Source organism: Carassius carassius, chromosome 31, assembly GCF_963082965.1.
Source record: "Carassius carassius chromosome 31, fCarCar2.1, whole genome shotgun sequence".
NCBI classification, from domain to species: domain Eukaryota; kingdom Metazoa; phylum Chordata; class Actinopteri; order Cypriniformes; family Cyprinidae; genus Carassius; species Carassius carassius.
The window spans coordinates 27,226,005-27,243,071 of record NC_081785.1 but is presented as its reverse complement, the minus strand read 5'-3'; the positions used below and the strand labels follow the sequence as shown (position 1 = coordinate 27,243,071).

At 37.7% G+C, this 17,067-nt stretch overlaps 1 protein-coding gene across 1 annotated transcript; it reads left to right on the top strand.

Annotated features, from left to right (window-relative positions):
* Positions 1-100: 100 nt before the first annotated feature.
* Positions 101-11,480, top strand: LOC132111954 (cell cycle control protein 50A-like). Its single transcript, XM_059519556.1, has 3 exons — positions 101-278; positions 9,297-9,506; positions 11,287-11,480. Exons 1-3 carry the CDS (start codon positions 101-103, stop codon positions 11,478-11,480), a joined length of 582 nt encoding a protein of 193 aa, XP_059375539.1.
* Positions 11,481-17,067: the final 5,587 nt, after the last annotated feature.

Sequence of the window (17,067 nt, the reverse complement as noted above, 5' to 3'; positions counted from 1 at the left end):
CAGGAAATCAAATGCTAATGTCATTACCACAGAAGACAGTAAGATTCACATTCACTTAGGATCAAAGTTCAAGAAGACCACTGATCATGGCTCAGTCGTCATGGTAAAATCTACTGCCGTATCATCTGACTGTAATAAAGTTTCTACTGAAACTGTGCTACACTCACCACACTGTGTGACTGCCAGCAAATCAACATCTAGAAAAGCGATGAGCAGCATCACCATCACGCTGGTCACTAAAGCACCAGCCAGACCTACACTCTCAGTGGGTGTCTCATGTAAACCATAGGGGATACTATTAAACTATTCTTTAAGAAACACAATGAGGGCTCAGTCATATTCAAATGTCTCGGGGGATAAAAGCCGGAAAAGCTGTGCCTGGAGCTTTGGGAAACACTACAGGAGTTTAAATGGAAACAAATAGTGAGAATAAAGCCATGCACACTGACCTGAAAAAACAGCCATTAATGCCCATAAAAGTCATTAATGGAGCCCTGCAGGGTGGAGGGAAGGGCTGAGAGCACTGAACAAATAACATACCTGTTTACATTTAAGTCTACTGTCAAAATTAATGTTTGCCACTTTCTGAAGTTGTTTTATATGCAAGACACATGGACTTTTTCTCGGGAATGAAATAGGGAAGGAGACTTGGGGTTTGGCAGCAGTGTTGCCTTTAATACAGGACAAATGGTGCAGTAATAATTACATATTTTTGTGGGCCAACGGTAAGTTAGCATCATCCTGATTTATCTTCCGACAACACATTTAGTCTTTATTAAAAAATAATTAAAAAATAAAATTTGAGTCAGAATAGTTTGGAAGAGCACAATTATGAACACAATGAGGCTTAACCTGTTCGGAGTGGTGTATTTAATTTCCAACAACCCAACAACCTCTGAAGTCCCATTTAGACACTTGTTGATAACTGTCTTTTTCAAGATAAAGGGATGAAATGTTGGCATTAAGGGAGGACCTGAAAACAGGCTTAACCCTGGATACATGAAAAACAGGGTGCACCTGACCAAGAAAGGGAGGCATCTTGAGCCGTATCGCAACTGGATTAAGGACCTTGGTGATCTGGTATGGACCAATGAACCTGGGTGCCAACTTGCGAGAGACTGCCTTGAGAGGCAGGTCCTTGGTAGACAGCCATACATTCTGACCACAGACATAACGGGGGGCCGGTATCCGGTGGCGATCAGCTGCTGTCTTGGTCCGTCTGGTGGCATGGATCAGGGCCTTTCTAGCCTTCCTCCAGACACTATGACATCTCCGGACAAAAGCTAGAGCAGACAGCACTGCAGCATTGGGTTCCTGAGAGGGAAATAAAGGAGGTAGGTAACCAGCAGAACATTCAAAGGGTGACAAAACAGTGGATGCTACTGGAAGAGTATTATGGGAATTCTCAATCCAAGTGAGCTGTTGGCGCCAAGAGGCAGGATTGTGGGATGCCAGGCAGTGGAGAACTCGCTCGAGATCCTGATTGGTCCGCTTACACTGGCCGTTGGTCTGGGGATGAAAACCTGATGACAGACTCGTAGAGGCCCCAATCTGCCAACAAAATTCTTGCCAAAAATGGGAGACAAACTGGGGACTCCTTTCAGAGACCACGTCCAACGGAAGACCATGGATTCGGAAGACATGGTCAATTACCAGGTGGGCTGTCTCCTTGGCAGACGGGAGTTTGGGTAGGGGAATAAAATGAACGGCCTAAGAGAAAGGATCTACCACCGTGAGAATAACAGTATAACCTCTCGAAAGGGGCACAAACGGAGCAAGCCAATACAAACTGCCTGACATCCTGGCCCATTGAGGGCCACCAAAATCACTGGCGGATGGCAGCCAGAGGTCTCCTGACTCCTGTATGGCAGGCGATCCTAGACTCATTACCCCACTGAAGGAACTCAGGGCGTAGCGCTGCCGGCACGAACAATCGACCCGCCGGACACTTGACTGGTACTTCCTCCCCTCATCCGGCCTCCTCCACCCGCCGCTCGAGGTACCAGGAGAGAACCCCTACCAACACTCTCTCAGGGAGTATAGCCACAGCAGGGGCCTCCTCTCCCGATCGCTCGAACTGACGGGATAGAGTATCGGGCTTAACGTTCTTAGAACCAGGCCGGTATGAAAGGATGAAGTCAAATCAAAGAATCAAAGATCAAAGAAGAGTGCCCAGTGAGCCTGGCGCGGACTCAGCCTCTAGGTTGAACAGACATACTCCAAGTTCATCCATCCAAACCAAGAAGGGCAGCGTTGACCCCTCTAACCAGTGACGCCACTCACCCAAGGCCAACCTCACCGCCAGCAGCTCAAGGTTGCCAATGTCGTAATTTCATTCTGCGGGGTTAAGGCGATGGGAAAAATATGCACAGGGGTGCACCTTCCTATCCTAACAAGAACGCTGGGACAAGACTACGCTGACCCCAGCCTCAGATGCATCCATCTCAACAATGAATTGCCATTTGAGATCTGAACCGAAACTCCATCGGTGACAAAATGGAGAAAAAAAACCTTGGGATAAACCAGGCTCAGTTGGGGGGCCAGTTTTCCCCTGACTAGACGAAGCCAGCAGTTCAATTCCAGGCTGCAGCAAAGTCAGATTGTGCAGAAGAATAATCTGTTTCTTGTGGTCTTGTCCTGGTGGTCACTGTCTTTCAGGGCAGTAGAGGTCCTTTCTAGGTGCTGATCCACCATCTGGTCTGGATACGTACTGGATCTGGGTGACTGCAGTGACCCTCTGATCTGGATACAGACTGGATCTGGTGGCTACGGTGACCTCGGAATAAGAGAGAAACAGACTAATATTAGCGTAGATGCCATTCTTCTAATAATGTAGCAAGTACATCGGGTGTTATGGGAAGTGTTAACAGAGACAGTGACAGGAGAAGAAAGAGGAATAGCAGGAACACCCCAGCCCTTAGCAGTGCTGTAGTCCAGGAAGCTGGCTTCGGCACCAGAATAAATAGCCGCATTTCCACTGTCGGGCCAGTGCGAGCCAGGGCTTAAAACGGGCCGGACGGGGCTCCTAGCCTCGGGCCAGTAGCACCGAGGCCAGAATAGCACAGCGTTTCCACAGTCAGGGCCTGAAGTACGCTGTGCGTCACTAAAACGCGCCCTTTACACGCCTCTCTAATCTACCTAACATTGTTCGGGAGGCAGACACACTCTTGCAGTTTAAATCTAGATAAAGACCCATCTCTTTAACCTGGCATACACATAACATACTAATATGCTTTTAATATCCAAATCCATTAAAGGATTTTTAGGCTGCATCAATTAGGTAAACCGGCACCGGAAACACTTCCCATAACACCCTATGTACTTGCTACATTATTAGAAGAATGGCATCTACGCTAATATTTGTCTGTTCCTCTCTTGTTCCGAGGTCATCGTGGCCACCAGATCCAGTCTGTGTCCAGATCATAGGGTCACTGCAGTCACCCGGATCCAGTACGTATCAAGACCAGATGGTGGATCAGCACCTAGAAAGGACCTCTACATCCCTGAAAGACAGCGGAGACCAGGACAACTAGAGCCCCAGATACAGATCCCCTGTAAAGACCTTGTCTCAGAGGAGCACCAGGACAAGACCACAGGAAACAGATGATTCTTCTGCACAATCTGACTTTGCTGCAGCCTGGAATTGAACTACTGGTTTCGTCCGGTCAGAGGAGAACAGGCCCCCCAACTGAGCCTGGTTTCTCCCAAGATTTTTTTCTCCATTCTGTCACCGATGGAGTTTAGTTGGGGTCACTTCATCTACAGCGATATCGTTGACTTGATTGCAAATAAATGCATAGACACTATTTAACTGAACAGAGATGACATCACTGAATTTAATGATGAACTGCCTTTAACTATCATTTTGCATTATTGACACTGTTTTCCTAATGAATGTTGTTCAGTTGCTTTGACGCAATGTATTTTGTTTAAAGCGCTATATAAATAAAGGTGACTTTGACTTTGACTCCCAGAAGCAAAGTCTCTCACGAAACCCCTTCATTTCACCAACAAAGAGAAGTTATCAGCAAACTAAGAAATAAGTCACTGGAACTAGCGCAATCACAAAATGAACATGATAAAAGTGGCCGTTTGTTTGCATGCTTTGTTAAATATTTAAATTCAAAAGCATCGATGTTTTACTATAGAATACGAATTAATTTATCAGGACTCTATCACACAGATATAAATGTATTTATATTTTATTTATTTATTTTTAAAGCTTATGAAAATAGCCTGCTTATTCAGTCGAGTCTGTTTCTGTTTATTTGTAGTCACATTTAGAATGAATGATAATATCTCTATTTTGATAAAAGCTCCCGAACATAAAACATTATTATATTTCTATGATAGGCTACGTGGAACTAAACTCTTGAGACGAGACTAATGACAGATAATATAAGTTACTAAATAATTACACGATTGTGATAGAGAATAAGAAGCTGACATCTGATTTCTTCAAGCGGTCATATTTACCATGTTTACTATGGTAATGTTAATGTTTAGCGTGCACAGTCTTTTGCATCGTTTATAAATATTTCTGCCTTGTATGGTAATTATAATTTACATCAGATCAAGTTATTGCAAAGACTCCTGCTGAATGAAAGTGAGTTTTGAGCTCAATTTATAAAAAAAAAAAAAAAAATGTTTATTGCTGGTGTTATAGCTGTTAGCTTCCTGAAATGATCCGCAGCGCAGACTCTCTATTTTTATAAAAGCTACCGAACAAAAATCATTAGGCTATTATATTTTGATGAAAGGCTATGCTACGTGGAGCTAAACTCTCAGACAAGATGACAGATGAAATATGTTAGTAAATAAATACACAATTGTGATAGAGAATAAGAAGCTGACGTCTGATTTCTCCAAGTGGTTGCATTTACCATATTTACTATGGTAGTGTTAATGTTTAGCGTGCATAGTCTTTTACATCGCTTATGAATATTTCTGCCTTGTTTAGTGATTATAACCCACATGGATCAAGTTATTTCAAACACTCGCTGCTCAGTAAGAGTGATTTTTGAACTCAACTTATTTTAAAAAGTTTTTAATGCTGGTGTTATATCTGTTATCTTTCTGAAATGATCCGCGCTGATGCTCTCCAGACATGGAGAAACTTCACCTTTGTTCATAACCACTCCTGGCAAGGAACCGAAACTTCAGGTGACAGAATGGAGAAAAAAACCTTGGGAGAAACCAGGCTCAGTTGGGGGGCCAGTTCTCCTCTGACCAGACGAAACCAGCAGTTCAATTCCAGGCTGCAGCAAAGTCTGATTGTGCAGAAGAATCATCTGTTTCTTGTGGTCTTGTCCCGGTGGTCATCTGAGACAAGGTCTTTACAGGGGATCTGTATCTGGGGCTCAGTTGTCCTAGGTCTCTGCTGTCCCTCAGGGATGTAGAGGTCCTTTCTAGGTGCTGATCCACCATCTGGTCTGGATACGTACTGGATCCGGGTGACTGCAGTGACCCTCTGATCTGGACACAGACTGGATCTGGTGGCTACGGTGACCTCGGAATAAGAGAGAAACAGACAAATATTAGCATAGATGCCATTCTTCTAATGATGTAGCAAGTACATTGGGTGTTATGGAAAGTGTTCCCGGTTCCGGTTTACCTAATTAATGCAGTCTAAAAATCGTTTAACGGATTTGGATATTAAAAGCATATTAGTATGTTATGTGTAAGCCAGGTTAAAGAGATGGGTCTTTAATCTAGATTTAAATTGCAAGAGTGTGTCTGCCTCCCAAACAATGTTAGGTAGGTTATTCCAGAGTTTGGCACCAAATAGGAAAAGGATCTGCCGCCTGCAGTTGATTTTGATATTCTAGGTATTATCAAATTGCCTGAGTTTTGAGAACGTAGCGGACGTAGAGGATTATAATGTAAAAGGAGCTCATTCAAATACTGAGGTGCTAAACCATTCAGGGTTTTATAAGTAATAAGCAATATTTTAAAATCTATACAATGTTTGATAGGGAGCCAGTGCAGTGTTGACAGGACCGGGCTAATATGGTCATACTTCCTGGTTCTAGTAAGAACTCTTGCTGCTGCATTTTGGACTAGCTGTAGTTTGTTTACTAAACATGCAGAACAACCATCCAATAAAGCATTACAATAATCTAACCTTGAGGTCATAAATGCATGGATTAACATTTCTGCATTTGACATTGAGAGCATAGGCCGTAATTTAGATATATTTTTGAGATGGAAAAATGCAGTTTTACAAATGCTAGAAACGTGGCTTTCTAAGGAAAGATTGCGATCGAATAGCACACCTAGGTTCCTAACTGATGACGAAGAATTGACAGAGCAGCCATCAAGTCTTAGACAGTGTTCTAGGTTATTACAAGCAGAGTTTTTAGGTCCTATAATTAACACCTCTGTTTTTTCAGAATTTAGCAGTAAGAAATTACTCGTCATCCAGTTTTTTATATCGACTATGCAATCCATTAGTTTTTCAAATTGGTGTGTTTCACCGGGCCGCGAAGAAATATAGAGCTGAGTATCATCAGCATAACAGTGAAAGCTAACACCATGTTTCCTGATGATATCTCCCAAGGGTAACATATAAAGCGTGAAGAGTAGCGCCCTAGTACTGAGCCTTGAGGTACTCCATACTGCACTTGTGATCGATAGGATACATCTTCATTCACTGCTACGAACTGATGGCGGTCATATAAGTATGATTTAAACCATGCTAATGCACTTCCATTAATGCCAACAAAGTGTTCAAGTCTATGCAAAAGAATGTTGTGGTCAATTGTGTCAAACGCAGCACTAAGATCCAATAAAACTAATAGAGAGATACACCCACGATCAGATGATAAGAGCAGATCATTTGTAACTCTAAGGAGAGCAGTCTCAGTACTATGATACGGTCTAAAGCCTGACTGGAAATCCTCACATATACCATTTTTTTCTAAGAAGGAATATAATTGTAAGGATACCACCTTTTCTAGTATCTTGGACAGAAAAGGGAGATTCGAGATTGGTCTATAATTAACTAGTTCTTTGGGGTCAAGTTGTGATTTTTTGATGAGAGGCTTAATAACAGCCAATTTGAAGGTTTTGGGGACATATATACAATGAGGAATGAATAATAGTCAGAAGAGGATCTATGCCTTCTGGAAGCACCTCTTTAAGGAGCTTAGATGGCATAGGGTCTAACATACATGTTGTTGGTTTAGATGATTTAACAAGTTTATACAATTCTTCCTCTCCTATAGTAGAGAATGAGTGGAACTGTTCCTCAGGGGGTCTATAGTGCACTGTCTGATGCGATACTGTAGCTGACGGCTGAATGGTTGCAATTTTATCTCTAATAGTATCGATTTTAGAAGTAAAGTTCATAAAGTCATTACTGCTGTGGTGTTGGGAAATGTCAACACTTGTTGAGGCTTTATTTTTTTAATTTAGCCACTGTATTGAATAAATACCTGGGGTTATGTTTGTTTTCTTCTAAAAGAGAAGAAAAGTAATTGGATCTAGCAGTTTTTAATGCCAAGCAATACGAAATACCTCTAGTTTTGTTTTCTTCCAGCTGCGCTCCATTTTTTGGGCTGCTCTCTTTAGGGTGCGAGTATGCTCATTATACCATGGTGTCAGACTGGTTTCCTTAACCTTCCTTAAGCGTAAAGGAGCAACTGTATTTAAAGTGCTAGAAAAGAGAGAGTCCATAGTTTCTGTTACATCATCAAGTTGTTCTGAGGTTTTGGATATGCTAAGGAATTTGGATACATCAGGAAGATAACTTAAAAAGTCTTTTGTGGTAGAAGTGATGGTTCTTCCATACTTATAACAAGAAGTAGAATTTACAATTTTGGCTATATTTACATTTATCTGACGCTTTTATCCAAAGTGACTTACAATTGCTATATATGTCAGAGGTCGCACGCCTCTGGAGCAACTAGGGGTTAAGTGACACTTGCTCAGGGACACATTGGTGTCACACAGTGGATTTGAACCCGGGTCTCTCACGCCAAAGGCATGTGTCTTATTCACTGCGCCAACACCACCCCATTTAAAGGCTATATAAAGTTTGCACAAAACTAAATAATGATCTGAGATATCATCACTTGGCTGCATAATTTCAACACCATCAACATCAATTCCATGTGACAGTATTAAATCTAGAGTATGATTTCGACAATGAGTAGGTCCTGAAACGTGTTGTCTAACACCAATAGAGTTCAGAATGTCTATAAATGCTGATCCCAATGCATCTTTTTCATTATCAACATGGATATTAAAATCACAAACTATTAAAACTTGTCAACAGAAGAGAAGCTTTAAAGGCTGCCACCAGATTTCTGTCAAAGGTTCAGTATAAAGTTTGTAAATGAAGAAGTTAAGACTTAAAAGACATAAATGGTATTATTGTAATTTTACAGTTGTGATGTAAAATTATGCTGATTATTATTATTTTCTTAAATATTTAAATATGAAAAATATTTAAAATTCTATTAGTTTTAAACATTGTTAAATATTTTTTACAGTAGTGATAACTATTATTAATATTATTATTAAATATTAAAATATACATATTTTAAAAAAAATATTGTAGTAATAAAATAACAATAATAATAATTATTATTATATAGCTTTATTAACACGTAACCACAAAATTTTGATCCAAATGTGCAGCCATAGAAGCACAGCACATCAGGAATTTTAATTTCATCTGAACAATCGGCCTAACTTAGACCTTCAAAGGATGTAAATTCCTCAGGTTACTTAAAAAAAGAAAAGAAAAAGAAGACAGTCATTATTTTATTGCATTGCATTATGTTTTGATCATAAATCTAAGCATTTAAATATCATCTTTCTCGTAGATATAGAGTGATATATAGTGATGACTAATTTACATCATTTCATGTAAGTATCTGCTATACAGTTATAAAGATCTCATTGAATTACATTTCAAGCATCAGAATTTAATCTTACTTTTTGGTCATATAAATATAACCAAATTGCAAATTTGTTTCTCAGTTTGAGCCTCTGAATAATTGCCTCTGATGTGTTAATTCCTTCATATTCTTACTGTGTTGTACTCTGTTATGAAATTAAATTAAATTAAATTAAATTAAATTAAATTAAATTAAATTAAATTAAATTAAATTAAATTAAATTAAATTAAATTAAATTAATGCATTTAGCAGGCACTTTTATCCAAAGCGACTTACAGTGCATTCAGGCTATAAATTTTTACCTATCATTATGAGTCATAAAGTCTGATTTGTCAGATATAATAGTCTTTCAGTCTGTAATATTGCTAACCAGTGTTGACGTCATCACAGATACAAGTAAACCGGTAAACTGGAGCAAACCCGTTTATGAGCTGGACCCATCTGGTTCAGAGAACAACGGTTTCATCAATGAGGATTTCATCATGTGGATGAGAACCGCTGCTCTCCCCACCTTCAGAAAACTCTACCGCATCATTCAGAAGAAGGACAACATGACCCCTACATTACCGCCGGGAAACTACAGCCTGGACGTGACCTACAGTGTCCTTGAGAAGTGCATGACCAAAATGAAGACTCTAATTATAATGCTCAGGTTTACTGGATTTTGGGTTATTGCATTTTTTAAGAAGTGTTTATTATCAAATTCATAAATTATCACATGTATGCTGAAAAAAATCTACAAAAATTATAATAGGAATATATTTTACAAGAAAATATGATTTCGTTTTTTCAATTTCAAAATGTAACCTTTTAATAAAAATTTTACTTGCTGTTTCTTTGCAATTATTTGAGAAGTTTACTAAAAATTTCTGAGTGAAAATAGTTTAAACATAAATCATACACCAATTATTTTTTTTTTCTTCAGTGTAGCCTCTGTAAAAAAAAAAAGGATCTATGAGATTAACATCTTAACCAGCTTTCACGTTTATAACTTAAGACATTACAGACAAAAACTTTTTAATGCACTGGGGAATTTTTGGGTTTTGGTCTTTGTGGCTTTTTTTGTGGCTTTTCAGTGGTAAGAAAACATCCAAAATCACTCTTTAGTGTTTTTGTTATTGCACTATATCTATTAATGTCTGTAGATATATATAAATTAGATATGTAAAAAAAGTCGTATATATAAAGGCTGTGAGACTTTCCTATGGAAGCCCATTTCCACCACTAAATAAAAGATAAAACATGGTAATTGCGACTTTTTACCTCTCAATTCAGACTTGCAGTTTCGAGTTATAAAGTAAAAATTGTGAGTTATGAAGTCTGAAGTGTGAGATTTAAGAGAAAAAAACTCAGAATTGCAACTGTATATCTCGTAATTGAGACTTTCTTTTTGTTCTCATACCTGCGAGTTTATATTTCGCAATTCTGACTTTATATCTCACAGTTTTGAGTGTTATAAATTGCGTGTTATAAAGGCAGAATCGCAAGATTTGAAAAAAACTAGGGCTCTACTAGAGCTGTGATTTTACAATTTGCATGTGATTGTCACGCACATCTCGCCAGTAAAGCATGTTCTGTGATTAGTAGTAAATCTCCAGCACACGCTTTCAGATGGAGCGGCATTTAATACACAGGGCTATAGTTCGCAGAACCGGCTTTACTGATGAGATGCGCATGACAATCAAATGCGATTTGTCGTGCAGACCTAGTTTTTAAATAAGTTCTGTTCAACTATATCACCTACATTTTATTCCTAAATAATCCCATCTGTAAAAACCTTTGACTACTTTGTCAACAAAATCAAACAATTTTGAGCCTGGCTTTATAGAAATATGTGAATTAGTGCATACTTAAATAGACTATGCCTAATTTTCGTATTTAAACGGTATTTCAAAAATTGCTAATTTTAATGTAAACATTCAACTTGGAAAGTATATATCTCTTGGTTAATTTTTTTTTTACTCTATTCACCTGGTGGAGTCTTGCCTTAAAGGGACAATTCACCCCAAAATGAAAATTCTGCCGTGTTTTACTGAACCTACGGGTTGTTCCAAACCTGTATGAATTTATTTTTCTGCAGAACACAAAAGAAGACATTTTGAAGAATGTTGGTAACCAAACAGTTGCTGGTTCCCACTGACTTCAGTAGCATGGAAAAAAAATATTATGAAAGTCAGTGAGTGCCACTTCTTTTACATTCAGCTGAATAAAGAAATTCATACAGGTTTGGAACAACATGAAGGTGAGTAGAAGATGACAGAATGTCATTCCTTTATGATTCCTTAATGAAATAAATGGAAAAATACAACTGTTAAAATATGTTTGAAAGGGAACAGATGTTGAAATAATTCGAAAAGATTCTTTAATAATGTGAACCCAGGTTACCCACTGCACAGCTTTGACGGCCGCAAGCGCATGATCCTCAGCACGATCTCCTGGATGGGAGGGAAGAACCCTTTCCTGGGCATTGCCTACATCACCGTGGGCTCCGTCTGTTTCTTCCTGGGGGTGGTGCTTCTGATCATCCACCATGAATACGGCAACCGCAACAACAACGCTGACATCCCTAATTAAATGCAGAATTATCGGCACACCACAGTCTGTACACTGACACGAAATTACAGTCTGTCGTATCTCATGCTGCTGTACACACAGGTGCACAGAGGACAACTTGCAAACTTATTGTGTATCCACTGGCAGTGTTTAAAGCATTAATTTCATCCACGCCAAAGCTTTATAATTTATGATCTTTCTACATGAAGTATTTTAGAGTAACTAGATTATGTGTAGTCGTACAGCATGACTGTATTTAAACGAATCCTACCACAAAAATGTCCAGGTCATATTTTACCCCAAAATAATAATGTTTTATATATATATATATATATATATATATATGTATATATATATATATATATATATATATATATATATATAGAGAGAGGAGAAATATGTTTTTGACAGGCATTGTGAGATTTATAATTTTGGGAATTATTGCTAATGTAATGTACAGTCACAACAGTGATGGATTTTTAATCAGTGATTTATATATATATATATATATATATATATATATATATATATATATATATATATATATATATATATATATATATATATATATATATATATATATATATATATATATGAGAATGCGTTATTTCAGATAGTTTGACTCGTGCATATCAGCAAGGGATGTGTTACTGTATTTTTAAAATGCTAAACTGGGAGCATCTAGATATGCTTAACATGTTCATTTATTATTATTTACTTTATTGAAAATCTTATTCTGTGCAATGTGTATTTAAAATGGATAGCTGTGTTTTGCACTGCTAAGAAATCCTTTATCCAGCTCGTGTCTGTTGTTGAGCCAAAGTCATGTCATGTACTCAAGAGTGTTGTGATAATAAAGCACAAACGCACGACTTTTAGGACTTCAGCACAATATAACAGCCTCTCTCAGTTTATTACCAGACTGCTGTAAGCAGTAGATCACTGCAGGACAGATGAGAGTTGGCTGTAAAACTCTTGATTTGCCACTGAAATGTAATTTACTACTATTTTTATTATTATTATTTTTTAGATTGTCAATGACTGCTCCTAATGTTGTACCAACCAAAAACTGTGGACAGAATGACAAGGCAGATGTTGGGAATTTATTTTATATTTTTCAAAGATTTCAGTTAGTCTAAAGACTCAGTATTTAATGAAGTGTTTTTAATCACACCTGGAAGAGCCTAGTAATGTAATTTTCATTTTTTTTTTCAAAATGATGCATTCAAACACAATGCATTTGCAAATTTAAGAAAGAAGTTTAGTTTTAGGTCTCCTGAAGTTCTTTAACCTTTCTCTTATGAGTCGTGAATTAAAACATGCTTATCAGTAATAGTAAAAAAGTTACCAAATACTAAATGCTATGCAGATTTTTGGCAGATCATATGCCAATTTAGCCTAGAAAACTAGACGCACCCTAGCGGCAGCAAAATGTATTTCGCAGCCTAGAGTACAGCAACTCTCAATACACCTTCTAGCAGCAAAAACCCAGATTGGGTCAGGCCAATCACGTCGTGTATAGAGCAGGCGGGGCGGGCTTAACATATGACGACAGAGAGTTGCGACGGCTGCCACTTGAAAACAAAGAATGGCGGCTGCAGCCATAGACATGTATAGAAAGGCTAGATAGCTTACCGGCGCTGAGAGCCAATGGGACCCGACGACGTCACACGGCGGCCATCTTTGGACAGGACCGCTCGTCCAGTTATAACATTAAAGTCTATTGTGCATGTAGTGCTGAAATAACTATATTTTGCTCAATTTTCAACCGATTTTCAAACGGCTTGGTGTGTCATAAACTTCAGGGATGCGGCTATTTAACTGCATACTTGTGAAAAATTATAGCCACGGAGTTTATTAAGAAAATAGTATATTAAGTAGACTAGACAGGTAAAGTACTAGGTATACCCATACACACACACAGTAATGATGTCAATATTTATAAGGTACATGAAACATGAAATAGTGCAATTTAGTTTATTACTAATATTTACATTATTAAATACATGTGTAAATTTATGTATAATATAAATCTGTCTCAAGTTGCCATTCTGTAAAATAAAGAGAAAAGAGATGGGTCTTTGTTTTTTTACTTAGGTCCAAAGGCACACAATTAGAAAAAACTTACAAAAAAAAATATACAAAATATACAAAAAAAAACAAAAAACATTAAGACACAATTGGACACAAAACTCTTTCCATCAATACAATATAATCAATACAGCTCCCTCCCTCTCCTCCTCTCATTTTCCACAAGCGTAATCAGAAGTTCTGTAAACAAAAAACCAACAAAGTAATCCAAATGTAAAGATGTTTTTAAGAAACCAAACCACTTGGAAATCATGTGTAACTCAAAGCTATGTTGAAACGAAAGACTAACCCTGTCTCTCCCACCAATTTACAATTGCTTGGTGACTCACTTACGACCTCTTCACTGCTAGCCAGCAAATAAATACAACCACATCCACAAAATGACATTTAGACAAAAGATTAGGTTATCAAGAAACGTTGTTGGTCTCAGGAAACCTGTTAATAATTGAAAATGTCGACTGTGGTACAGAGGTGGGTAGTAACGAGTTACATTTACTTCGTTACATTTACTTGAGTAATTATTTGGGGTAACTAATACTTTTCGGAGTATATTTAAAGATGGGTACTTTATACTCTTACTTGAGTAAATTTTGGGGGGAAAATCTGTACTTTTACTCCGTTGCTGTGGGCGACGCTGCTCTCGTTACTTTATCTTAATGCAATAGATGTTATAAATGCTTCAGTTTATTCCAAACGCGCCGTCTACTTTTCTCTGGGCAATGAGCGATCCCCAGTCGCGAATGATTCATTCTTTTGAGTCAATTCTGTTCAAAGGCTTGATCAAATCAATTGGCAAACGAGTGAATTGGTTCATGAATCAGTTTGAATGAGTTGTTCAGTTCCCTGCCGCACGGGCTGAGCATCTATGGGGTTAGATTTCAGTCAGAATTCTGCGCGCGCACGATCACATTTTGAGAATGCAAAATGACATTTCGCACGCGCGTGAACTGAGTTGTGCGGAGAAATTTTCGTCTCGCAAATAAGAAAATATTACGAGCGAACGAAAATCAGTTTTGTATTTAAAATGAGTATTTGTATGTGCGCGGACGTTCTCTTTCGCCTGTGCAAAGTTTCACTTTCTTGCTCCAGTCATACCAGCCGTCTGCGCTTGGAGAGCGCGCACGGCTGGTATGACTGGAGCATATGACATATTTACAATATGTCATAATTCCAGCCAATCAGAGATGAGACTGCTAAATTCTGATTGGCTGGCTTGAAAACCAATCACAAGACTGCCTGCATCACCGACTGCGGAAGAGGGATATATGGATATATGGAAGAGATATATGTCTATGGGTGGAAGAGATGTTTGTTTGCTAACTTTCATCAATTCAATTTAAGTTAAAATGTCTACCATTCGAAGACCACATGTAAGTAGCTTAATTCTTTATTTTTAAATCAAAATCTAATCGTACTATTGCTGTACATAATGGCATGTCCGAGACACAGAGGTGGAAAGAGTACAAAAATATTCTACTCAAGTAAAAGTACCATTACATTAATGAAATTTTACTTAAGTACAAGTAAAAGTACCAGTCTAAAAATCAACTCAAGTAAAAGTAAAAAGTAGCTCATTTAAACTTTACTCAGAGTAAAAATTACTTAGTTACATTTTAACAGTGGGAGGGAGTCAAAAATGGGACAGGCCAAGGGTGTCAAACTCAGTTCCTGGAGGGCCACAGTCCTGCACAGTTTAGATTTAACCCTAATTAAACACACCTGATCCAGCTAATCTAATCATTTAGGTTTATTTGAAAACTACATGATATGTGTGCTGGAGCAGGGTTAGAACTAAACTCTGCAGGGCTACGGCCCTCCAGGAACTGAGTTTGACACCCCTGGGATAGGTCTATTAATCTCAAACTAGTTGTTTTTAATTAAAGGAATCAGTTATTTAGAATAATAAAGCATTTGGGCTGTTACCAGGCAAATCAGTATCAACAAACCCATCTTTTAATGCAGAAGATTCATTGGAAGTGGCATTTAGATGTACTACACTGTTTAGTGCAGGACAAGAATGCATTTAACCTGCATTTACAAATGCATGAATAATGTTTTGATATACAAGACATAAAATGTTGAATACTCATTTGAAATGATAAGAAATTAATTATTTAAAAAAATCAAAAGATACTTTAAATGTGAAATTAAAATGGCCAGTATGTGTCAGCAAGTCACTGTTAATAAGTGAGTCATTGCGATTGAACCGAATCATTTAAACGGTTGATTCATTCAGGAACGAAACACTGTCACGTTGCTCAGAGACGCAAAACTGCTTTGGTGGCTGTGTTTGGAATTATTTTCTGTTGTAGAAATAGAGCTAAAAAGGCAATATGGTGTCTAAAACGCAAGTCTCTTAATTAACTTGTTTACTGAACTGTTATATATATATATATGTATGTATATATTCATGATGATTTTTGGAGGAAACGATGGCATTCTTTGTGTGATTTTGATTTAATTTATGAAATTATATAAATATGTGAATTTTCTGCCCCTATATCTTCAATTTTGTGATCATTCTAAATGCATTTTAGGAGACTGAATCACACAGTGAAAGAACGCACTATAAATGCGCGTGCACATCATTAAAACAAAAATAGCACACTCCTCACCACGGTCTTTTTGGCTAATTTGTGCAAAACCTCTTGCTAAAATGTCAAAGCTTCATTTTAACCACCAATGCAACGATGCAATTATTTAGCTTACCTCTACATTCTTGCGAAGGGTTGATGTCTTGTCGAGATTTTATAAGCTGCTAGTTTGGTCTTCCTAGGCAAGTACAGCTTACACTGCATGTGGCCAGGGGTTCACTTCATTTCCTTCGAGTTCAACTTCAGAATATGACGGGGTTTCGTTTTCAGCGGTGTCTGCACCACTAACGCCTGTTTTGTCCGTCTGCATCTTTCTTGTGACTTTAGCGCCAGTTTGCCCTCCTGCCCATTATGCCGTAGTTTCCAGGGAGCGATTTATTTTTTTTATTTTTATTTTTTTTACTCAGTAATGTGTTTTAAAATGTAGCGAAGTACAATACTTCAAACAAAATATACTTAAGTAAAAGTAAAATTACAGATTTAAAAAAATTACTTTAAAAAGTATTAGTACACAAAAAAGCTACTCAATTACAGTAACGCGAGTAAATGTAATTCGTTACTTTCCACCTCTGCCGAGACATAAGCTTCAATTTATGTAATTAATATTAGTGAGGGGTTTTATAAATTGTTTTGCAGTGAGGGAGAATAAGCCTGCATCCCAATGTGCATACTATCCATACTAAATAGTATTTAAGATTACTAATCCAGTCTATTTTTTTTACAGTAGACTAATACACACAATTAATGCAAAACCGGGCAGCTAATTGTTTACATTGTCATGTTTGCTATTTTGAGTATTATATGACAAATATACACGTGTAATTTTTAAGGCAAATGTAATTTGACAAACATAATTTGACCTTTATTTCACAGGATATTCTGAAACAGCAGTTTCTTGAGAGACTTTTAAACAAATTGCAATC